This window comes from Pelmatolapia mariae, linkage group LG22, assembly GCF_036321145.2.
Source record: "Pelmatolapia mariae isolate MD_Pm_ZW linkage group LG22, Pm_UMD_F_2, whole genome shotgun sequence".
NCBI classification, from domain to species: Eukaryota; Metazoa; Chordata; class Actinopteri; order Cichliformes; family Cichlidae; genus Pelmatolapia; species Pelmatolapia mariae.
In genome coordinates, this window is record NC_086245.2 from 20,301,779 (window position 1) to 20,327,364 (window position 25,586).

The 25,586-nt window shown below is 40.7% G+C and overlaps 1 protein-coding gene across 6 annotated transcripts; it reads left to right on the top strand.

Annotated features, from left to right (window-relative positions):
- The first annotated feature begins 1,036 nt into the window (after nt 1-1,036).
- hycc1 (hyccin PI4KA lipid kinase complex subunit 1) lies at nt 1,037-24,965 on the top strand. 6 transcript variants are annotated; one of them, XM_065471013.1, is made up of 12 exons: nt 1,037-1,204; nt 13,158-13,239; nt 13,870-13,971; nt 14,394-14,573; nt 15,415-15,495; nt 15,575-15,690; nt 16,374-16,469; nt 17,160-17,276; nt 17,628-17,715; nt 19,935-20,097; nt 21,197-21,537; nt 22,856-22,965. In XM_065471013.1, the coding sequence occupies exons 2-11, from the start codon at nt 13,189-13,191 to the stop codon at nt 21,490-21,492; spliced, it is 1,290 nt and encodes a 429-aa protein (XP_065327085.1). In that variant the 5' UTR covers nt 1,037-1,204; nt 13,158-13,188; the 3' UTR covers nt 21,493-21,537; nt 22,856-22,965. The 6 variants fall into 6 exon arrangements, with proteins under 6 accessions (XP_065327085.1, XP_065327086.1, XP_065327084.1 ...); XM_065471014.1 differs by having other exon boundaries at nt 1,038-1,204; nt 21,194-21,411; nt 22,856-23,007; XM_065471012.1 differs by having other exon boundaries at nt 1,038-1,204; nt 21,194-21,537.
- The last annotated feature ends 621 nt before the right edge of the window (nt 24,966-25,586 follow it).

Below are 25,586 nucleotides of genomic sequence, written 5' to 3' on the forward strand. Positions count from 1 at the left end.
TCACTAGCCAACATTAGGGGGCAATGCCGCTTCACTTCTATCTAACAACCGCTTATCGTTTCATACTCATCAGACTTTTAGAAATAGCACCGCAATGACAAAGCTTGTCTGAACTCCAGAATTAAATTTATAAACGTGCCACTACTTTTTTTGTGTGTGTGAGTTTTACCAGAATAGGTTCACTGATTTCTGCGAAGCTTTCCCACAACTCTGCCTGGACTCTGCTTTAACAGATTGCGAACTTCATGCCTGGTATGTTTCCCAGACATGACAGAGCTGACATGATATGACATGAAAGCTCACTGCAACAGCGGCTGAAAACTAAACTGGAGGTTTGTCGTGATTGTGCGTGGGATGTTTTACTGTTTCAATATACAGACTTCTATTAACTGATTAAAAACCGCAGCTTTCCCACTGTTATTAACCTAAAAGCCCACCAACACATGGTCATATGCCATGTTGATAATTAATTTCCAAAAATCCATTGTTCTAAAGGCTATTGTCACATGGTCATTTATTATTTACCAGACAGGGACAGTTTTGGAGCAGTGTTTCTGCCTTTGGCTTTGGATTAATTAGGTGTAAAGTGTGATGTAAAAGAGAAGCAACACCAGCACTTCCTTTTTTATGAAACTGCTCGGCAAATAAAAAGAACGAGGATCAAATAGAGGAAAATCTTGAATATAGGCCGTGGACCCAATTTTAGTGAAATATAATGGTTAAAAATGGTAACTGGATATTTTTATAGTTTACTCATTAACATTCACATATTTAATAAATAATCAAAATCGATAATTAATATCCTGCTAACTGTATGTTTTCTTATACATAAAAATCTTCATTAATAGCAGATTTGACAAATCACTTGGCTGTCAGAGAGCGGTGACTGACTGGGACAACCTACCGTGGTCGTGGAAATTATGAACTTGCGGTCCTCGTGTCTAATTTGATTGGATGGTTTAGTTGGGCATGCGGCAATTGGATTATATACTTCCCTCTTATTGGCTGAGAAGCCTGGCATTCAGTGTGGAGCGCGTCCTCTTCTCTAAAAGGTAGTCTGAGTGGAGAAAGTAATGAAGATGGAAGGAGGTGATGTTGTTGAATTATTGAGGAGATTTATGGAGTAGCGAAGTGATAGCCGTTTACTCGTCCTAGCGGAACGACGGAGGACGGTGATAGCAGGAAGCTGACATATAGCATGCCAGTAAGTAAACAGCAACTTCCTCAGTTTGCCTAGAGTCGCCCCTTAGCTGAGCCAGCTAACTAGCTAATCTGTAAGCAACCGTAGTGACAGCTCGAAGTCATTCAGCAAGGCGATATAGAGAGAGTGTGACGGCTCGGGATTAATTTAGGTATCTGGCTCATACGGGCTAAAAAATGCTCTGAAGTGAACGGCGGGAGAAAGCTAATGTAATTTTTCCATTGAGCTAACAGTTCACCGGGACAGAAATTCTCGTTTGTTTGTTTTTTTAAACAGAAGGTGTATAACCAGTGTTGAGGGTGTGAGACTAGCTGGTTAGCAGCGCCCAGGAACAGGTAGGATCCTACTTAAATCAACTAAATAATATGATATGACACAGCAGGCGGGGGGGGGGGCTTTCCAACTTATCATAGTAACGACATATTCTTTGCTACCATTTTGCTTCTGTCCCATCAGTCGTGGAGGCAGACTTTGTACCTGTCTTTATCCTGTTTGGTAACAGCTGTGTGCAGGTGTGTGCACTTGTTATTCCTCAGGTGATTTGTGTTCGTGACAGGGGAAGAGAAACCACCACAGACGGGCATATTGGATAATGCGTTGTTGGGATTTTTCTAATAGCTGTCATGTGATGCAGCTTTTCTCCACACCACTCATCCTGTTCTGGGGCTTCCTGCATAGGGGGGCTGGTGTGAAGCCACAGAGCCTTGCGAGTACGTGCTCTCAGAAGTTTAAAGCTGCTTGTTTTACTTCTCTGTGACCTTCGCAAAAAAAGGCTTCTGCTGTTGTGGCAGTTTTTTGTTTTAGCGTTTAATTCATTGTTGTCCTTTGCTTCCCATATATGTGTGTGTTTGTGTGTTTACCTTTGACCTTAGGCGGAGGCTGTTTGTTGGTTGGGTGCTCTGTCAGTGTAATGTCATTTGGGTGGGTCTGTGTGTGTGTGTGTGTGTGTGCGCGCAGACACAAGTTTAGGCTTGTTAATGTGTGGCATCCATGGCTGCAAGTGTCTTAGGGCTCTTAATGCTTTTTGACAATGAAGCACAGCAGGTCATGGAGCAGAAAGATCGTGCAGGCTCTGCTGTCATCTGGCATCATGGACAGTCGTCAGTGCCAGAGGGCTCATGAAATTTCCTGGCAATTTGAGCGGTTAAAACTGTTGCAGTCTTCCATTTTTTTTAATTCTGTATCTTTTGCGCACACACAGGCATGGCATGGGTTAAGCTGTATTTTGTACTTATAAATGCCATTACATATAGCACTTTAACTATACAAGAAACCTAGAACATCAAGCTAATTGTATGCAGGAGGCTACAAGTGAGTTGCCTAACTGTAACAGGATGAGCTGAAACAAAGCATGTGGTGGGGAAAGAAAAGGAAGTGTTAAAAATGGAAGGAAAAACAAAACCCTTATTTTAATCACTTGCTGCGGGAGGATGGAGAATTTGGGGGGGGGGCAAGATGAGGGATACATCACTAGCTTAGAGGCAAGAGAGGAGAGCGTAGGCTGCTATAAGAGGATTCCTCGCTGTTGGGTCTCTCTCTCTGTCTCCCTCAGCAGTGAAAACCACACACAAACCACAGACTCTGTTGTCATTTCTACTTAGCTACTGGCAGTCCTCAGCTATATGTTTGCACGGATGAAAGAAAATAGAAGCAGAAAAACAGACCCCCGCCTATCCCTTTTCCCCCAAAGCTACACGAAACCTCCTATTGAAGAAGACCTTAGGGGGAGAGCAAGGTGGGAGGCAGTGATGCAACAGAGTTAAGGTAGTCCAAATAAAGAAGATGCCAACAGACAGTGTAAAAGAGAAGTGATATAAACTGAAGAGAGATGCCAAAATAAAATGTTAGTCTTCTGAATGATGTAAATTACTCTTAGCGGGAGGTGGGGTCAAACTGTGAGCTCTGGGCATGATGGCTCTTTCCTGTCTTCCCCTTTTTTGACCACAGTTGCACAACCCTGCCTTTAACTTTGCTTTTACAAACCACAGTGTAGATTACAGTAGTTCCTTAATAACTTCTGTTTCTGTTCAGGTTAAGCAATCTTGTTTTTTTAGTTCCTCTTTTTGATACTAGTTGCTTAGTATAACAGTTAAAGTGTATCTGAAGTCAGGTGTGGGTAATTTGCTACTGTAGGATTTATTTTACTTTATTACATTGATTTTTATAGTTGTCTTTCATTCCTTTAGCTTTTATTCCTTGGTGTAGCAGTGTAAGTAGGATTCTCATTGTTTTGCTAAGCAGCAGTTTCTGTAACTAAACCCTGTACCACAGGAAAAAGCAGCTGGGGCAGCTCAGTCACTCTTAAAACCACCCGCTTCGTCATTCTCTTTTCTTCTCCCTTCCATTTAAACGTCCACTCCCATTGGCCTAAACAACTTCCTCCAAAAAAAAAGAAGAAAAAAAGGAGGTTCCGATTCCGAAGTATGTGTGTAATGGGAAATGATGTAATCAACAGGCAGATATGTATACATGTGTGTGGGTGTCAGCCTAATTCATTCTCACTCTTGGACATGCTTCATCTCTCTCTCTCTCTCTCTCTCTCTCTCTCTCTCTCTCTCTCTCTCTCTCTCTCTCTCTCTCTCTCTCTCTCTCTCTCTCCCACTCTCTCTACTCCAGCTCTCCCAGACAGGTAGAGTGTGTGTGTGTGTGTGTGTGTGTGTGTGTGTGTGTGTGTGTGTGCTTTTTCTTTTAAATGTGGCTTTTGTATGAAACCATGTGAAGGAAATACTGGGCTATTGTATGTCTGCCTCAGGTGTTGTGCATCAACGCTGTAAGATCATCAAGCTCACAGCAAGGATTAGAAATGTAAACTTAAAGCCTTTGTTTTGAAAGAAGTCCTTGGAAGGAGGAGTCACAAATAAGCTCATTTAGACTGGCAGCCCAGTGTGTGTGTGTGTGTGTGTGTGTGTGCATAAGAGAGTTCAAGACAGTAGTGTAGGTGTAAAAATCACAGGGAATGAGCTGTCAACTTCTGCTAGCTCACAGGAACAGGTTTTGTCAAACCAGACTTTGAATAAACACACTTGCACAGGCACACTTGTACAATCCATGACACATCCTCTGCTGCTTTCTGCCATGTAGCTGGCTCTGTCAGCTTTTTGCAAAACTCTATGGTTAAACTACTTAACATGTAGGATATTCCTTGAGCTCGTCTAGGTCACAGGGACGTAGTTGTGTATGTATGTGTGACAGTATCATTCCTTATCTCATGTTTTTCTCAGAGGCTGAGAGGTTGCCAGGGGCAACAAACATCGAAACCCGATGAAATCTCTGCTTTTATAACCCCCACCAAGGAAGTTTGGCAGTTGGCATGACTGAGTAAAATCTAGCTGTCTGTTTCTTATGAAGCTTAGTGAGAAGACTTTCACTGGGTATATTATTTTTAGTCAGTCAGTTTGCAAATAATCCATTGCTGTGCCCCCACGTTTTCATGTGAGGAAGTATTGTAATGTTGTAATGAGCATTGTTGTCACAGAGTAATATTTTAAATTACTAATGTTGGATCAGAGGTGTCTGCTCTCTGAATGTGCTTCTAGTGCACCCTAGTGTCGCACTTGTCTTGAGTTATCCCCCCCCTTGGGATTTCTTTCATACCGAATCACAGATATCACTATCCCGCTTTTCATTTAGTCATTGATTTCTGCTCTATTTATCTTCCTGGACTGCCCATCTGCAACTCTTCTCCCTTTATCTCGCATCTACTTCTTTAGCACATCATTGATTTGTTGCTGTTGCTTGTCAAGCCTCCTCTGCCGCCTTATCTTTGACGCTGGTTTATTCATGTGTTTACTGGTCAGCGTGATTGAGTTGCACAGAGAAAACTCATCAGCTGCTGCATCATTTTGTTCAAGGGTGCTCCCTCCAGTTTGTATTTTATTTCTGTCTTGATTAGGGATCCTGTAATGACACAGAGACCACTAACAAGTTAGCCAGACCTAGATGGAAGGTAAACACCTGCTTAATGACATAATTACGCTCAATAGTGTACTCCCAAGACAATTACATTTCTATTTTCCTCCACCAGATGACTGAGTCTGCCTGCAGTTTGTCAATAGAGGCTAGAAGTCTTTGAAACAGGTTATTATGTGCTGTATGCATCTCTGTCTCTTGTGGTTTTAACGTAGTTTCAAATTGAGTTATCATTATATCTGTGTGCGTGCATGTGCGTCGCTATAGCATAGTATTAGATGTTGCTTTGCAATATTATATCGATAAAGGGACATCAAATATCAATATTTTATAAAATAAATAAAATTACTCTAAGAATGCCCATCTCATGCCAACCATCCTGAGATAACATTAGCCGAGCAAAGTTGCATTAAGTCAGCTCAGCTGAAAAGCCAACACACTTAACTTGACAAAGCTACCTCCTAATTCAGAGCAAGGTAGTAGCTCAGTCACATGAGCAAAAAATAAGATGGCAACCTCCTTGCATCTAGAAAAACAATCTTGTCTTTGTTTTTGTTTTTCCCTATATTCTCCGACCTGTTGCAGTTTGTGTTGAGTAAACGGTTACCCAGAGCTTATGAGCGTTTCACATCCACTACCACTTTTGATCGCAAGTAGGGCAGGGCAATATGGCCAAAAATATTTATCACAATATATATTTGAACATTTGCGATAATGATCTAACTGATGCAAGACAAAATACTTTACAACTCCACAACTTTATTAGTGCAAAAAACCCCCATCAATTTATTTTCACTTAAACAAGCAGCTATTTTTATGTGCATTAAAGCTGTATAAAAATGTAACGGTGCAAATGCAAATTCCTTGCTGACAGTTTAACCAAAACGCATTTCCAGTGGAAATGGGCTGACATATCCTGAGCATAACCATGTATAATATCCACAAAAGTTAAAAAGAGGTGCTTTGCAACATGAAACTCCACAGTGCCAAATAAATAAGTCAAATACGTATCTTTCGGACCATAAGGTGCACGGGATTATAAGGCGCATTAAGCAAAAATAAAGCAGTCAGATAAGTCTAGCTTTACTCAACTCATTCTTCTTGCTTCCTCCACTTCTGTACCATTGACTCATTAATGCTGAATTCGCTCACAGCTGCTCTCTTCCCATGTTCTACTGCGTGACTGATAGCCTTAGGTTTAAAATCCGCTTCATACGCATGTCTCTTAACAGGTGCCATTTTGGAGTCCTTATGCACATACAATACGGTTATATTATGTTGAAGCGCAGTACGTATTACTCCGTGAGGCTCTTGACTACGGTAGCCGTAATGCTCCGACAATCCATCAAGTGGTGCAGCTTCGTAGCTTACCAAAGTTGTACTAAAACATTTTTTGACAGATTTTTTGAGCGCTGTGTACCACATAAAATTGGTTTGAGGTCAGTAAGCAAACCAGAATTCATACATAAGGCCCACCAGATTATAAGGTGCACTGTCAATTTTTGAGAAACTTAAAGGCTTTTAAGAGTGCCTTATAGTCCGAAAAATACGGTAATAACAACGGTCCACTTGCATGTTCTACAAAAAATTGTGCTTTGGTGACTATCTGACGGACAAAGACCAAACCAGTTCCACATATCTGAAGTTGCACGTTTTTACAAACCAATTCTGGTTCATCTGTTTCATTCACTGATCCGCTTTTTCACTTCTCATTCTCCGTAGCCGCTATGCCCACCATGTGCGTACAAAAACAAAGGCACTGCGCATGCGCATTTTACCCATATTCTATCGCGATATTTCATTTTGTTATCATTGTAGCTTGGCTGATAGGAGGCAACCTTTCTGCAAACAGTTGCAGTCTGACTTGGATTGACTAAAATCACTCTCAGAGAGATTGTTTAAGGTTTGAAAATAATTGCTGTCTAATGTATAAATGCAGATGGATATCCAACATGTTGTCATTAGTCTGAATGAGTCTTTGTCAGTGAGCACAACTCGAAGGGACTTGACGCAACAGGCTGCCAGCTGGTTGCATTCTGATTGTATTCCTATAGAACATTAAGGTTGTTGAGCACAAATGTAATTGTTAAATATCAATGTCTGCCTATGCAGACAGCAACATATGTCTGATTTCTGATGATTTATCATAATTAATTGTTACATTATCAGAGAAATTGCATGTAATTTCCATCTTGACCCCATTTATTTGCATGATGATATCAGATTGATTTAGTGAAATGTTGGTATTCCTGACGATCTCATTTGGCAGCAAACAACAGACAAACCAAAAAATAAGTACGATAACTTTATCTTACAGGATAAAATGAATATTAAGTTTAACTTAAAGAACATAATTTGCAGTTGAAGAAAGGTGATTTAAAAAAAAAACAACCCACATGCTTACTTTTTTTTTTAAGTCATAAGATATTGGCATTAGTCTTTAAAAGACAATGTCTTTTAGGTTCTAATATTGTACAGATGTCTATGAAAAAACTACCCTACTCTTCCCCTGATCTATGACTTTAATAAACATTTCCATGATGAGTCAGTGGTCTCAGTTGCTAGTTTCACATCTTATTGAATACAGTATGATATTGTAAATTGTAAATTGTGATTACTAACTACAGGAGCAGGCATATTTTATGACTGATAGGTCAGTACTGTAGATTTCTGGATCACTGTTATAAAATGGCAAGAAATAATAAGCCATGTTGTGAACATGACCCATGTTCATGTTTGTGCATGAAGATGAGAGAAGCACAGGGAGGTTTTTAAACCACAGGGTTTAAAAAAAACAAACAAAAAAAAAACCACAAAACAAAAACAAAAAAAACAGACAAAGGGAGCTTGAAAAGGTCTTTCATATACAGTTTATGAAATAACTGAATTAAAAGCCTGTCACGTCTTCATCACACTGGTTAAATGACACAGACGGTGATCAACAAGGCCGATATCAGCTGATGCCAATGTTCACCTGGCGCGTCCATGAATCCTTGGTATGCTGATCCTATCTTGAACTACGTGAGTCATAAAGGTGAAAAGATTAACAATGTATGACTGATGCGTCGTTTGAACATGTTATTCATTCATGTGTTTTTTTCCAGCCTTCTGTTTTGTAACAGTTTCTGTCACATGTTTCTGCGAAGGCTACTTGTAAGTTGAGCTGGCTACTTCCTTATTTGGCTCTTTGGAAATTATAAATGTCCTCTGTTCTCCATTTCTAACTGGTTATTAGACATATTTATTGATGTTGTTTCAATGACAAGAATAATCTGCATATTAAGGGTGGTCTGACTTCTTCTTAGTATTACTTAATTGCGTGTATCCTTCAATGTTGAGCTGATTTGACTCTTAACCCTTTTCCATTGTCTCTACATGACTTTTCATTCTGTGTATCTAGTTACTGGCCATGCATCAAACTTTGTCACTGCAGTTTCTTCCTGCTGCTGGGATTGAAGGCAAATATATCACATAGGTAGGTGGCAATCCTGGCAGCTGGTGATTGTAGCTTTCACGTGTCTTTTTCTGGAGCCATATGATGCAGATGACATGCCCCAGACGCCAGTGTGGACACAGTAGTTGGGTTAAAAGTGATTCTGTAGGAGGAGGAAGAAGTCCTCTGACAAGTCTGACTCATCCTTAGTCTAATCACAGTCTTTATTTTGTTACTCAAGTTAGTCTGCCATTAAACAGCATATGCTGGCTGTCCTCGTTGTCCTCATCAGTGTTAAAGAGCAGAACAACAGGCTACCACAAAGGACTAATTTCTGTAAATGGAGGCTATTCTGCGTTATAATCCTTCCACATTTTATGAGTCACTGGCTCCCCTCCCCCCTCGTCATTCCTGTCATTGGTGGAGTCCATAAATAGACACCTGGCTGCCATGAAGGGACCAAGCACTGAAGTAATACAAAAAGAAGCATTTGAATGGATGAAAAAGGCATCTGGAGGCAGAGAGGATGAAGAAAGAGAAATGATGTGTGGGAGGATAAGTGGATGGATAAAAGAGGGACAGGGAAAGGAAGGCACAAAAATCAAATAACTATTTTTTTTAATTACCATTTTATGCTATTTGTGCTTCTTGGGAGATTTTCTGATTAATATCTGTCCAATAATCTATAGAATGTGGGTTTTGTATTTATTTTAAAGAGTATTTTCTTTAACAGAATATGTTGCGTAATGTTACCTTTCAAAGCCAGCCTTCTACCTGAGGTGAAAGTAAAGAGATTTTTAATAACCGCTTGTGTATCTTTTCATCTAAGAAGTGAAACATTGGAGTAGTGTTAAATTGAAAATATGCCATCTTCCCTGCACCAAATTTTAGCACATTTTTCTGTGTGACGGGTATGAGCATAAAAGGACTCTTTCCTTCCCCGTTTTTCTTTTTCCTCAGCCTCTTTCACCAGACATACCAAACATGGAATTTGAGTCTGCATTCAACAGTCAATTTAGCTTTGTGCTTGCAGTCTCAGAGTGCGCACACAACACAGGCACCATTCACTGAAAACACAGGATCCCTCCGAGAGGCACAGAGGTGGTATCTGGCCTGCCATGGTCTTACAGTGATAGTCACACTGTAGATTTGGTTAAGGGGTCGTCAACATGTACATATGTGTTGCTCCAGCGATACAAAAAAAATGTGACATTTAAGAAGTAAATATTTAAAAATGTGATTTATGCAGATGCCTCTAAAGAGGATGGTGTTAGGCAGACTTTCACTATTGGTTCATTAGGAAACTGCTGCAGGGATTTCCATCACATTAATGGTCATTGTTAAAATTGAGTTTTTCCTTCCCACTGTCACCAAGTGCTTGCTCATTGGGGCTATCTCATTGTTGGGGTTTCCTCTATTATTAGAGGGTCTTGAAGCAACTGACTGCTAAATTGAAGTCCATGACTTTTCACTTACAAAGCCCTACAGATAAATCAGTAAATATTATGTATTTGTTGATAATAGGGCATCAGCATTTAGAACAGCCAATAAATGAAAATTCAAAGTAAAGAAGACACATGTAATTAACAATGTTTTGAGTGCTTATGTTGTATAGTTTGTCCACCAAAGGGCATTCGGTGACTTCCCTGTTTGGCAGCACACGTTTGGAATGCCACAAACCTGCTGATCTGAACAGAGTTGGGCAGAGGCGAGACAAATTTGTGACAACAAAATAAGTTTTATTTTTTAAACTTCATTGTCATGTTATTTTCACACAGACTCTTAAATAGCAGCACATAACAAATGTTTTTATGGTTCATGTGTAAAGAGGAAAAAATATCTGCTGATTTATCAAATTTTTAATTGGCAGGTATTGATTTTGGTCGTCTATTAGTCACAATTAGTGACTAATAGGATGGATGTGGGTTTAGTGTGGTGAACAACGATGCCAGTGAGAAGTAACTACATTCTTTCTAGTGGCCAAAGTGACAAAAAGCAGTCTTAATGTGTAAGTCTTCCTTGTAAACCTGATTGGTTAATAGGCTCAGTTGCTAGTTGCAGGTCTCATTTAATACAAGGTGATATTTAAAAAAAAAAAAAAAAAAAAGGAAAAAAAGATATCATTTGTAGTAAAACTAACAATTTACCAGTTCCTACTGTATAAGCATGCACTTTCCTCAGCTTCTCAGTCGGATCCATCCTTTGGTTATAATGTACAGTTTGAATACACCACGATGCTAATTACAAAACTAGTCAGCTTAACAAGTCACAACAAGACTTTACTAACAAATGGGTGACATCATGAAAACAACAGCCAGCTTTGATATAAAGGGTATGTTCCCATAGCTGTTAGCATGGCTGCAGTCTTGTTGATATAAAAGCAAAGTTGTTACATTTGTAAAATGTCTTTGTGGTAGGACTTGACTTAAGCGGCCAAAGAAGTGCAGGAGAGAGATGGTGTCCAGTGTAGCAAGTGATTTATTCACCATTTTGTGACTAACCAATATTTACAAAAATAAATAAAAATCTCAACTCCATAATTAACTCAGTTCAAATAAACACAACTGAAGTTAAATCAACAGAAATTAAGGTCAAAATGCACACAGCTACACTGACCTGGTCCTTCCTCCCTGAACACCGGCGTTCATCTGCTTAAATAGTCCATTCACCCCCGGGCTATTTCATTAGGGTAGGTGAGACAAACATTTCAATACTCAAACCTATACAGCTACCCGTTACTAGCAATAAAGTCTCTACAGTGTATAGTCGATACATATTGCACCAATAAATCCATTTCTGTATAAACAGTCTAAAATCAACTTTATTAAACTACAAAGATTCTTCCCCTTTTTCACCTGGTCTCCTCCTGTGACCTCAGATTAACCAGGAAGCTATAAATGCAGGAAGTAAAACTATATTTCCTCCTTTTGTTCCTGGAACACAGGTAGGTAAGGTGAGTTTAAACAAGACAAATTAACAAGTGAAATAAATAACATGTTAACTTAAATCAATTCTGACAAGTTTGTTAAACCAAGATGTTATATTATATAATCTGTAAAAGTGCAAAACATAAACAAACCCGGGATAGTAGATGTTTGCCTACTGCAGACTACATATGAAATATGGTTAAATCAAAACAAGAATGTTAACTAAGAATGTGGACAAATGGTGTTCTCACCCACTTTGTCACAGTCTTGTTTAAGCAAGATGATTAATTTACTTATAGTTTTAGGCTCAAGTCTTCTGATTCCCAAAGTGGTGATGGAGTTTAGTGACTTTATTTATATAAAAAGTGAATTAAAACTGGTAATAGGATGTAGTTAGTTTGTGACAGTTCTCATTACTCTGACCTAAATGTACTTCTCTTGTATTGAAGCTTGTGTCTTTTGCATATGATTAGGTAGAGTGAAGATTTAAGATTGGATGGGCCCCATGGGATTTTCTGGATTTTAAGTGGGCTGCAGTACTCTTGATTTTGGGGGTGGTTGTACTAAACTATTAATTGAGCAACACAATCGGACTCACATGTACCTACGGAAGCATTAACATCTAGCTTTCCTAATTAAATAAAGGTGTTACTCCATAGAGACAATCAACTTATTATAAAGATATATATATACAAATATACTGATGTAGATATGATCCTTAAGGAGTCTTATACACTTTTTTTTTTTTAAATTAAACTTAAGTAAAATTTGTGAAATTGAGTGAACAAATACTGCTGCGTTTTTAATTACACCCAAACTGCAGTAGATTTAGAATTGTGGTTAAACTGTCTTTTTAATTTTTCTACAAGTTTCTGCAAGTGACTGCAGGGCATTTTGGATGAAAAGGCAACAAATAGGAGTGTGCAGTAGGAGCCATCTGATACTGTTTCTCAACAAAGCGAGAATTAAAATGACAACGAAGGAGGCAATAAGTTAAGAAAGAAAAGGTGCCATTGGAGTTTCAATAGAAAAGAAGCCACATGCATGGCGTAGAGGGTGCGCAGAGAGTGTGAATACTGTGATGGACTGGAACCGATATCAAAAATAACAAACAGGAATGGAGGAAGCAGAGATTTCATTGCATCATGAAAATGTCAGCTGAAGTAGGAGAGGAGCCTCTCTGTCTGTCTGTGTATGGACATATAAACTGTAGCGCCTGTTCAGCAAGCATCTGCATTCAGCCGTGCCATATTTCTTATTCTCGTCAGTGCTTGAAAAGAGAAGCCAGCCAGGTTTCTCTGTGTGGGTGATTTATGATTTTTATTTATTTATTTTTTTCGATTTGTAAGCCTAAGTTGAGAAGGCAGCGCCTGCAGAGGTGTGCGTCTGGAGAGGAGTGAGCGGGAAGGAGAGACTTACTCTTTGGAGCATTGATGTGTAACAGAATGTTTTTTGGTTGTTTTTTTTTTTGTGAAAGTTACCAAAAATAAAAAAGAAGGCTGATAAATTTAGTGGAGCTTTGTTCAAGTGTGGACTGTTTGTATGTGTTCTGTATATGTGCTGTCATAAATGTTAACATTTATTATGCAGAGTGTGTTTTTTGTTTGTTTGTTTCTTTTAATCGGGGTTTCTTTTTTTCTTTTTTTTTTGCCTTTTATTATTTTATTATTATTTTTTTTTTTTTTAGGTAGAGGTAACTCCACTGCAGATGAAGGAACATGTTGGCTATGGACCAAGGAGTGGTGGAGGAATGGCTGTCAGAATTTAAGGTAAAGCTTTACTTTCTGTGTGAAAGTGTTTGTTTGGGCAGGGAAAAAAATACTAAAAAAGCCATTTACCTGTGATCTGTATGCAGTACATACTCTGCTTCTTATTATTGACAGGATTTATTTCACACACTCTGAAGTGCTTCGCTACCAGAAAATTGCACGCTCCTACTCAAATATGAGCATTTGCTGTTAGGTGACCAGTACTAGAGCTGCGGCTTAGTGACGAATATTAATGAAGGAGCAGATGAGATTTTTTTTTTTTTTTCTCCTGTGTGAATGTGTGAGGACCAATCTGCTGTCATGTCTGTAAAGTTGACCTCCTAATATAGCCAGCTCAGTGTGACAGACAGTGATTGTGGTTAAAGAAACTGTCAGGGTCTCTGCAGGATTTCACTGCTATTAAAACGTCATTTCAGAAGCAGCAAAACCAGACTATCAGTCTGCTTTGCTGCTAAATGGCAGATTTTATTTTAAAAAAAAGCAATGATATTTTTTTTTATTTTTTTTGCAAATCAGTGTAAATAATATGAATTTGTGTTTGTCTTTTCAGTGTTTACTTTTCAAACTGAAATGCTGTAAGACCTAAATGTGTAGCATGTTAAACTTGAGCTGGTTACATATGTGTTTCAGACCCTTCCTGACAGTGCCGTCTCCACCTATGCTGCCTCACTAAAAGACAAAGGTGCCCTGGTTCCTGCACTCTACAAGGTCATCAGAGAGAACTACAGTGACGTATGTAGATATAAATCTTTTATTAACTTGAAAATTAGATTGTAAAAGTCTGACCACCCAACCTTTAACCAGTACTTAGTATTTAGTCATGTGTTCAGTCCGAAGGAGCAGATGAGGAGTATTTAGTCATGTGTTCAGTCCGACCATTTACCTGCTTTGTTTTTGTTATCGTTATATTTTTGCTCAGGCTTGATAATCTTGTGTTTATGGATGTGTCAGATTTGCAAACACACTGCGTCCCTCAAGCAGTGCTGTGTTTATACCCTGATCTTACCGTTGAACCGTAGATGCTAGTTGCAAAATTTGTTGCAAATGAGTTGGCAGTTCTTGTCTCGTGATTTTTACTTTATTTTTTATTTTAAATGTTGTGGCCTAATTGTATGCCATGTGTTTTTTCTCTTTTGGATATGTGTCCCATGCAGTTACTAGAGCCAGTGTGTCACCAGTTGTTTGAGTTTTACCGGAGTGGTGAGCCGCAGCTGCAGCGTTTCACGCTACAGTTCCTGCCAGAGCTCCTGTGGAGCCTCCTGTCCGTCAGCGCAGCCAGAGACCCCCACACCTCCGGCTGCATCGAGGCCCTGCTGCTAGGCATTTACAACCTGGTGAGGGAGAGGGTGAAGCACTTGTTGCAGTTGCTTTTTAGTTGCAGAGATGAAGCTCACGGGTGATCGGTTTTATTTATTTTTTACTAGAGGCGAGCTGCTCTGGTTGACGGCAATAAAATGTATCTAGTGTTTTAAGTGCACAGTAAGGAAAAACACTAGAAAAGTCCTTGATCCTTACCAAGTGGAAATTATCATGCAATTTGCCAACGCAGAGGACTTAACTGCTCAACTATTTCAGGGATCTGCGTCATGAGTTTTGAAAGATTACTTTCTGCCCTTTCTGCCTTGTTAGACAGCCGTGACAGGAAATGTGGGGGAGGAGTGGTGGAAACAGTGACTTTGCACATATACACTGATGGACAGCACCTTACAAATGCCTTTTTTCATTTGCAGATAGATGGGAGCATTAGAAGTGATTAAAGTTTGTTGAGTTGTATTTCATCCTTTTCAGCTCCAAGTGATCTATCAGCAAAGTCCACTGTCTCCTCACTTCCTCTCTGAATACCAGAATAGGTCAGCTGTCACTCAGCATACTGGCTGGTTCCCATTAATCTGTTTGACATTAACATGCACACAGAGGGACGCCAAAACCCCGGGGTTTGTGCCTGTGTGACCACGCACGCACGCATACATATGAGTGCACACCAACAAAGTGTCAGTAGGGAAATGAGACCCTCAGGTTTATACACAGCCACCCACACATAGCGGATGACTGTGCTCGAAGAGATCAGCACACGCTCTTTAGAGGTTTGAGGGCAGACGCAGACGAAAAAAGGGCTTTTTTATTTTTGCTTTCGCCCACATAAGTTTTCCCTCTTCCTGTCTTTCTCTTTCACAGGAAATAGTTGATAAGGATGGACAGAGTAAGGTGTTATCTTTTACCGTCCCTTCCCTCTCCAAACCCTCAGTTTACCATGAGGTGAGTGTGTCCTCCATTCAAAGTTGTGCCAGGGTTGTTTCTGCAGAAATGTACTTACATAAACTGTATCTGCCTCTAGCCTTCAACTATTGGCTCCATGGCCCTTACCGAAGGAGCTCTAGCTAACCATGGGCTGAGCAGAGTGGTGTACAGCGGGCCTCACCTCCAGAGAGAAACCTTCACAGCACAGAACAGGTAAGACAGTCATGTTGGTTTTAAAATGTGCTTTACCTGTAGCAGGATGTCAGTCTGTTCGTTTTCAAAGTGGCAGCAAACACCAGCTAATTAACAAAATAAGAATGCACATAAAGGAAGATGGAAAATCTGATCAAAAAAGGTACTTTTACTTATTCATTTGTGAATGCATGCTTTGTATTATAGCCTAAAAAGGATATATTACCTTTAATAACAAACTGGCTAAAACAGATTCATGATGACTTGTGTACTGATGGGGAGTTAAGCTGCTGCCATGGTTTTTTTTATTTTAGGGTAGCTTCAGCTGTGGCCTGTGGCAGTTGTCTCTGCCTTGTTACATTTAAACTTGTTATATTGCCATTAGGGTTTCTTAAATTATTCTAACTGAGATGAAAGACTGGCGGCCATGTTGGCCTGAGCTGAACGTCCTCTGCCTTAACCATTTTTAATTTTGAGTTAGTTTAACAAATTGCTTGTGTTCCAGTTGGAGAATTCTTATTAGACAAAAAAGTGGTGCATTTAAAGATCCCACAGAAATATTTTGAATGTTTTGATTCTTGTTATCCTAATGGTACTTCTTGCTTCAGTAACCCTCCTGTTCTGTACAGATGGAATTTCAGGTTTTAAGATTTTGGTGTGTCTTACATAACGTGCCATTTCAAGGGTTTGTTTGTGTTATTGAGATTTGAGGTGCTGACCTTCCTCCTGCTTTGCTACAACGCCGCTCTCAGCTACATGTCCTCCACCTCCCTGCAGTCCCTCTGCCAGCTCAGCTCCAGGTAAAATATATACACATAAACACACACACACGCCCACGAGCATTAGCATTTGTAGCATTTGTGGGTCACTTAACTTGAGGGCTAGACACAGACGCACACAAACTGCTTTCCAACTTTATAGCTTGTGTTGCTGAAGTTCTAGGTAATATTTTATGGAGGCAACTTACAAACACACACACCCACACACGCATGCGCGCACACACAACTGCACACGCGCGCACACACATACACACATGTTTGCAAGTTGCTGCTTATCTGATCCTCTTATAGACTTTGCTGCCAGAGAGAGCCAAGATATCGCTATTTGGCAAAGAGCTGCAGTGTACACACATCCCAGCTCAGTAATCTGAGCATTGGTCTGCTGAGCTAAAGAGAAGTCATCGGCCTCGATTTCTGCCTAACTGTTTGCTGTGTTAGCAGCACTGTACAATGCATAAAGGTTCTAATATACAGGTGTTACCTCATGCTAGTTGACTCCTCTGAAGCTTGTTAGATGCATGGTGTGTGGGTGTGTGGGTGTGGTTTAACTTAGAATCTTGCTTGGTGAGTTTCACATCAGCTCAGCTCGCCACACAGTTAAGTAAATAGCTTTAATGGTGCTGCAGCTAAGTGGCCCACTGGAGTGGTTTCTCTGCTTCCGTTCTTACTCATCTAAGCCTCTCTAATGTGTTTTTATTGGTTATCTACCAGGGTGTGTATTTGTGGTTACCCACGGCAACAGATGCGGCGGTACAAAGGCATTAACACACGGCTCACAGTCACATCAGAGTTCCTGGTTCAGCTCATCACAGGGATCCACTACGCCTTGTGAGTACAAACGCACATGCCAGCACACAGTGAAAGTTCTCATGGCGTCACAATGTCAAAGTTCAAGTTGCGTTGTTAAAAAGATTCCACAGAGATTGGGTACAGGAAGCTCCTGATACTCGTTAAGATAATTAGCGCAGACAGTTTATGTTCCAAGCTTACATTTTATAAGTGATGTGAAAACGTAATTACAATCTTTTCTGTTGTCTCAGCTAATTTCTTTAAATTGTACTTGTTTCAGCATGTTAGATTAAAATAAAATGATGATAATAATAATCTCTTAATCTGTTTTAGACTAACAAACTGTGTGTGTGTGTGTGCATGTGTGCGCACATTTCTGCCCCTGTGTAGGTGTAATGGTGAAGTTGACCTGGGATCCAAAGCACTGGATGACGTTCTGTATCGAGCCCAGCTAGAGTTGTTCCCCGAAGCCCTGTTGGTGGGTGCAATGATATTTTTCTGCCACTATCACACCTCCTCTAAGTGTGTGTCTGTGTCTTTAAGTGTAAGAGAGAGGGGAGAGCATGTGATGGTTGTGCACATGCTGGCCTTTGGTTTTGTTTCATGCACCGCACAGTATACTACATTGTCTTGGTGTGTGTGTGTGTGTGTGTGTGTGTGTGTGTGTGTGTGTGTGTGTGTGTGTGTGTGTGTGTGTGTGTGTGTGTGTGTGTGTGTGTGTGTGTGTGTGTGTGTGTGTGTGTGCGCGCGCGCGTGCGTGCCAGAGAGTGCAAGCAGAGTGTAATCCCACAAGATTATTTACATGCTTTCCACTCTGCTCCGTTAAGCTATAATCCTTGCGGCCCAGAGAGTAGAGGATTGAACCTGCACTTACAGTATTACTACACAGTTCAAGGTGTGCTCCTTCACAACAATCAAAACAAACAGCATTTACACTCATATTAGTAACAGTGGTGATGGTTTATTTTATTGCACATGTGATACTGTGGAAAGTTTAAAATGTCAATTTTGTGTTGTCGGTTTCTGTGTTGCAAGTGGAATACACCAGGTGGCTGCTAGCTTAGCGTGACGTGGTGGCGTGTCCCTCATGAGACCAGTGTGCCGAAGCCTCACAGACAAAAGACATGTTGTGTTGTGATTATGAGTCTTTCTGCCTCGTGTTACGTGCTCGGCTGTTAGGAGATTATTAGTGCAAGTGCCCTGTGAGAATTTCTAGTAGGAACAAAGATTATTGTATAAAGACTGTGAAATCCATTTCAGTGTGAAACACAAGGCTTTGTTTTCCTTCTTTTTATTTTACTTCTGCATGTCTGCTATGTGCAAGTGAAATTATTGATGAGATGTTGTTGGATTAGCCACTTGACCGAACATCAGCGTGTACTTCATGTCCATCCTGTGCATGGTTGATGGGGTCAATTTTCTAATGTAGTTGAAGCAGGGATGCTCTGACATAATGTCTGAATATCATATGTTGGCTGATATTGGTCATCAGGAGCAGAGCTTCTCCTGTTTCACATCAGGTTTTTGTTGGCTAAGTGAAATACTTAAAACTGATCATTTTTTATTATTATTATTATTATTATTATTATTATTATGTTAAGTAGAATACGTTAGTATCAACATCAGCTAGCAGCCCAATTGAAGGCTCACTGTGTGTACATCCTAAGTTGTGCTTGCTATACATTAGTACTGTTTTATTTTTTTGGTTGGGGTTTTTTTTTGTGCCCAATAAGAAAAAACAGAAATGGAAATGAAAGTAGAAACTTTCTGTAATTTTTGGAGCTGTAAAATAACATACACCTATAATATCGACAGCTTTGTAACTTAGCTTAAAAACTCTAAATTTGGCAGTGCACAGTAAATCCTCGGCACTTGGTCTTGCATAAAAACATAATTATAGTAAACACTTTTAAAATGGTAAAAATTCTGCTTACGTTATTTTTGCACTAATGCAAATTCACACTAGCTTTCGTTAACGGTTAGTTGTAGTAAAGCAAGGCGTAAAGTTGCTTCAGCAGAGTTTTATGCCACCGGAGCCTGAATGCAACATGAGACTGCTGTATTCTTCCAGCAGTCTCAGTTCACTTCATACTAAGATTAGTGTGTGTAAAGACGTTGGGGCATAAACTTTTTTTTTTTTTTAAATTAAAAAAATAAAAAATTTCTGAATACAGCTGGTGTGAAGTATAACAGGTGTCTGACTAATGGTTAACCATGAACTGGGACATAAATTTACCATTGCCTTCATAAACCATAACTCTCTTTAAACCCAGAAATTTTAAACATTACCTAAAAATAAAACTTGAACTTTGAAACCTAAAAGAGCAAACATAGACAACAGCCTGTAGTTTGTCTATGAACTTTATTACATTGTTAGATGATTGTGATGATAATGTAATGACGTCTGCTGTGCAGCTAGGGAAGCTTTCTGGCAGAATTGGAATCAATTGAACTATAATTAAGTTTAAATTAAAAACTATAATAAAATTATTGGTTTTGGAGTTATTTTTCCATCTTGATGGGTGCATAATTTCAGTGTGGCCTTCATCTGTGTGCTGGCTTCTTGAACTATGCACTCAGTCATCAAAACTTTGAGAACCCCCATGATCAAAGGCTAAATGTCTTACTCCTAAAATGTGTTACAGAGTAACAGACTGAACTGTGAAGCAGTAAATGTGTGATTCTTGTTATCTCCAGGTGGGTAACGCCATTAAGTCATCACTGCACAGTGCAGCACTGAAAAGCAACAATAAGGAGGGTGCGCGGAGTATTCAGGTGGAGATCACACCTACCTCCTCGAGGATCTCCCGCAACGCTGTTACCTCCCTCTCGATCAGGGGACACCGCTGGAAGAGACATGGTGAGACGCATACACAGGCCTAACGCAAACTTACCAAACAAGAGTTCCTACACGCTTCTCCCATGTTTTAAAAAGAAAAAGGTAAAACCAACGAATGAATTTAACACCAAAGGAGAGAGCAAGAGGTTTAGATCTCATCATGCGCTTTCCCCTTTTTCACTGTGTGACAGTCGACGTGTTGTTGTCATCCTTCATGGAGCCCCTCAAGATCATAGATTGCCCATCCTCAGCTTTCTAACTAGTGCCGTCCCTCTCCATCTTAGAATCTGCTCATTGAAAACCACCGCTTCCTGTCTGATTTCTGAGAATACTCTTGAGATGCTGGCAGCACAGGGACAGAACAGCCTGCCAGGCAGACAGATTCAGCATGCCACATAAATCAGATCAGACAGAGTGCAGGTAGTGTGTTTTTAAAGTAGGATACTGGTAGAAAATGTGTGTGTGCTTGTCTTTTGTGCAGTTTCAGCCTTGTGCCGAAGACTTTTATTAATATTATAATGACCACAGAACAAATAAATCAGACTTCCATTACCCTCTAGAGTAAATGATGGCAGCCTCTTTGTGGTGCAGAATTAGGAGAGGGCTGCTCTCTTTTCCCAGTGTAACTACGTCTGGGTAAATTACAGCCTTGAGCTAGTTTAATAAGTAGGTTTCACATTGAGCCTAACGCCTGCTTTTTCTGTCACAGATCCTGCTTTTGTGAGTTTATGTATAAAGCTTTTGTTATGAGCAGATGATGGAGGAAAACAGTATTAAGTATTCATTTATTTGTGAGGATGCACAGTGATCTATGAACAGTATTATTTCATTTAAGTGCTGTGTTCGTATTCACTCCCATTTAGCATGTACGTTGACCATGTGTTATGTTCTGATCACTATGATTTGTTTTTTATTTTTATTTTTCTGCCATTACATTGATTACCTGTTTGTCTCTGTGTGTTTTTTCTGTTGTGTCTGTGATTTTTTTTTTTTTTTTTTTTTTTTGGCAACCTTTTTTGTTTTTCATGTACCTCTGCATGAAATGTGCATGTGCGTGCGTGTGTGTCTATATGTTTGTGTATTGTTTCACTACCCCGTCCATGCACCCACCCACCAGCAGAGAACCAGGAGGTGAGTGTAGACGGTGAAGCTGCGGTGGGGGGCGTGGCCATCCCAGAGATCAATGTAACGGGCGTGAGCGGCGATCGAATGCCCAACGGGGACTCCCTGCGGCCACGCCCCGATGGCCGTTCCCCGACAGACGGCGACATGATGGGTGCCACCTCTGAGGTCAGCATGGACCCCCGAGGTCATGACTCCAGCATACGTCTGGAGGTCAGGAGGCAGAAGTCTGTGAGGCGAATGGTGGAGAATGAGGGTTCTGGGTCAGCCTCCACAGGGAGGAACCAGTACTAAGGTCCTGCCCCTCCTTCCCCTTGCCCCACTCATGGGGTAACCTAGGTAACCAATTGTGGGGGTGTGGTCTAAAAAAGCTGCATGATCTCTCTTTTTTTTTTTTTCTTTTTTTTTTTTTTTTCTTTCCCCCCCTTTGTACCTTTTTGCGTTGGGTTCTACCCTCCTCTCACTGCGCTGCTCCTCTCATCTGTCTATCCAGCATCATTCATTTTTACTCTCTCCTTTGTGGCTAAAGCTTCTTCATAAACATCTCCTGCTGGAATTTCTAAAGAGCAAATGAATTATTTAAGATGCCACTGAATAACAGATCAATAACCTAATAAAAAATGCATAAAAGTCAAAGGAATGACATGTGCTTATGATGAGCGAGTTGATGACATTAAAAGCAGAGCATTAATCAGAGAGGGGAATAGTAACGGCGTTAAAATGAGACTTTCCTGATCAGTGAAGGTCACCCCCAAAAGCCTATACTCACTGATAAGTCGTGATGACCTTGAATAAAAAGACCTAGATATCTTTGTTAGCATATCGAGGAAACTCCTGTGTTTTTGCCGCAGTTATCAGAGACCTTCTTGGTCTGTTTGCCTCGACACATTACCCCAGGTTGCACCTGGTCACCGATTACTTCCTCCTGACTGGTAGGTAGGAACTGAGGAACGATACGTTGGTCTTGAGTTATGTGCTTTCGCCATATTTAAATTTAGAATCAAATGAGTGCATATTTGTTTTGAAGAGGTTAAATCTGAGCACGAAAGACTGTAAGTGTAACAAGACCTGCCTATCTGTCTGTTTTTCAGCTGTTTACTGGTGTTCTGTTACAGTGGTAGCATCAGATTAGAAATGTGTGTTTGTGAATGTGAAGGTGGTTGGAAGCTCACACAGTTGTGGATGCATGAATTCAAGAAAGCAGGAAAAGTTTTCTTGTGTATTTAGAGTTAGTGACGAGAGAAAAAATATTTAGGGTGTGCCTTGGTTTGCTTCCCTTACTTTCCCTTCATGGTCTTTCATAGGCTTTGCTCTTAGATGCTGTCCTTTCCTGCTTTTGGGATCAAACATGCACTCCTCTGCCACTAAATTACTGACTGTTGTCTCACAGAGCTGCTGGGTCTCTTAACCTGTGTACTGTACCCGGACTTACTGTTTCTGGTCAGGTGGTGAAAGGTGGCAGTGTGAGGTCGCCACCTGCTGGACAGTGATGGACCTCGTCTGTCATCCAGCAGCATGATATTGTGCAAAATTCAAACACAAGCCTCTAAAGGATTGATTGGATTAGACTGGATGACAGATGAGATTCTTCACTTTTTAAAAGGTGTGCCGTTTTCTCATGTTTCTCTTGTTTCATCTCCCCTTGTCTATCTCACAGACGCAGTGGATCTGGGTTCCCCGGATGAGCTGATGGATATTTCGGAGGTGGATGAAGGGGTTTGGCCAGGTGGCGCGGGGCCTGACATGACCCCACCCACCATCACTATCAGCAACAGTGTCACAACATTGAACCTGGGGGCCAAAGCCATGAAGAAGTGTCGGCTTGGCGGGCGGACCAGCAAGGACAAGGACAAGGAGGCGGGCCCTCTAATGCCGGGCCGGGCCGCCAGCGAGAACGCAGAGCTGTCTGTCAAGCGGCTAACGCTCACTTCCAGCCAATCGGTGCCCAAAGCGGGAGCCCTCACCAGCCTGACGCGCACTGCCAGCGCCGTTTTCTCACGCTCCTTTGAGCACGTGGCCAGCAGCAACGCCCCTCCCTCAAGCAACCACACCGCCTCCGAAGCCGGCCGCTACTCCTGCAGCTTGCAGGAGGAAGGCTTGGCGTACTTGAGTCCAGCGCCAAATCACACACAGCGCTCCCCCAGCATTAGCGTTCATCTCGGCTCTGACCTTTGAACTCAAGTGTGACTCTTGACTCATCTCTGATCCTGTGACCCCATACCTGTGACCTGGAACTCCAAGCCATGCTAACTGCAGTTGACTGCAAAAGAAACACTCCAGCTGTTTCCTCCTTGTCACTCCATTTTTTTTTTATTCCCCCCCGGTGTCTTTAACTCTCTGTGCTGTGAAATGCCGAGCGCAGTCGAGGACGCCGCTTCCAGCTTTGTCTGACTTTTAGCAGTGCGCTCATGACCTGGACATAACTGTGGTCGTAAACGAGCGTGCTTAAAATTTAAAATCACTAAGAAACTATGTGGAAAAGTACTTCAAAAGTGATCTAATCTGTATTTGTTGCCCTCTGCATGGCTTTTCCATACATCCATCCTTACCGCCCAGGTTTGTTAAAGGGCACGTGTTGAGTGCGCGAGCATGTTTGTGAGTGAGTGTGTGTGCGTTGACTTTATCTGTACGTACAACTGTTTTTAGATAAAAAGGCTGCTGATTGATGAAGTGAAATAGTTGATTCTCCTAGTTGGAACACTGTTTCTACTACTTTTATAAAAAATAATAATGATGATGATAATAATGGATCCCTTCCCATAGCAATACAAAACTGTTCTATTCAGTGTTTTTTTTATATTTTGGGCTGTTTACTGAATCTTCCTTCTGTTGGCACTTATCAGAAGTTATGCCTGTGCTTTATTCTTCCTAAAGAGAAACAAAAAAGCTACAACTAAAACATTAAAAATCAACCAGTATGATAAGAATCTGGTCTTTATGTTTACAATCACACAGTATTCTCATTAAAGATGGAGAAGCAATATTACCCCTGCCCCACCAACCCCCCGCCACCCCCCTCGCTCCTTCCTGAACTGCTGTGTATTTGATGGCAAAAATTTAAAACGAAGACAAAGAGGATTTGGGTTTTTAATGGGTGATGACTGTGTGTGCGTGCGTGTGTGATTTAAGTATTAAATTTTGCACATGGAAGAACAAATGAGTTGTGTTTTTCAGCGCTGGTATTTTCATATTCGTGAGAAAGTTTTGACTCTCAAACATCGTCTTTCCCTGTAAGAGAAAAATGCTTTGTTGCTCTTTTTTTAAAGGTTCCAAAGTGATTAAAGAATTTGGTACTTCACAGTAAAGTTCCGCTGACTCGACCTTAACTGTGGAAGATTGTCTGAAGCAACGGGGCATCTTTCCCGTCCTGTGATCCACTCACCATTCCAGCTGTTTGTAGTGCTTTAGTGACGTGTTTCCTGTGTCTCTTCTTGTCGTTCATCACGGCACAAGACATGGTGATATTCTCTTGTACCAGCAAATGAATAAAAACTCCAACCATCAGCTAATTTTGATGTCTTAAATCAAGCGTTCATGCTGCTCGACCCTCAAGCAAACTTGTAGTCTGTTGTCTGTGTACTAGAGCTGTGTCTGTAGCGTGGTGGGACAATAATCATGTTTTTCTGTGTGTGGTTTAACAGAATGTGAACGGGTAAGCTGTTGTTGTACATCATACTGTTGTACTTAAGACCGGTTATATTGGCCTTTCTACGTCTAAAAATAACTCACTGCTACAACTTCTGGGAATAAAGTGTTTCTATATTTCACTTTTCTGCTGTTGTGTTTGTTTTTTCTGCTCATCACTAAACATCGCACTAATAAAGTCACCTGAAACCCTTTCAAGTTTTTATATAAAGCATGCACGTACAGGGCTGTGACAAGTCTGGAGTCACCCCTCAGATCTTGAGCAGTAGCTCTCTAGCCATGCAGGGAGAAGGCATGCTGAAGTACACAAGAACTGGACTGAAAATCAGTAGATACTGATGACCCCAAACACACTGCCAGTGCAGTGGAAACATACCTGAATAGAAAAAGACACAGCACAATGCTGTCAGTGATGGATTACTAAAGCCATGTGGGATCATTTTGACAGCGAGCAGAACAAAAGGTAGCCAACATCTAGAGAAGAGCTTTGAATGTTCTTCAAGAATCCTTAAGAATACTTAAAGAAAGGACAAGTAAGCTTGCCTCAGAGTGTCTAGGCTGTGTTGAAGAATAAAGGATAAAGGTCCTAGTACAAGATATTGACTTTCAAGCTCTGTGTTTGCCTGCCTTACTGTATTTCAGTGTATCTTTAGGCTTTTGTGCATCTGCCAATAAATAACTGCTTCCATTTCCCATTTTTTTTCTAGAAAACTGCTCCATAGGTACAGTATATAAGTTTAAAC

Coding starts and splice junctions, on each gene's coding strand:
- hycc1 (XM_065471009.1), top strand. CDS start 13,189: ATGTTGGCTATGGACCAAGGAGTGGTGGAGGAATGGCTGTCAGAATTT. Junction 15,496..15,574: donor AACCCTCAGTTTACCATGAG/GTGAGTGTGTCC, acceptor ATCTGCCTCTAG/CCTTCAACTATTGGCTCCAT. Junction 16,470..17,159: donor CTCTGCCAGCTCAGCTCCAG/GTAAAATATATA, acceptor GTTATCTACCAG/GGTGTGTATTTGTGGTTACC.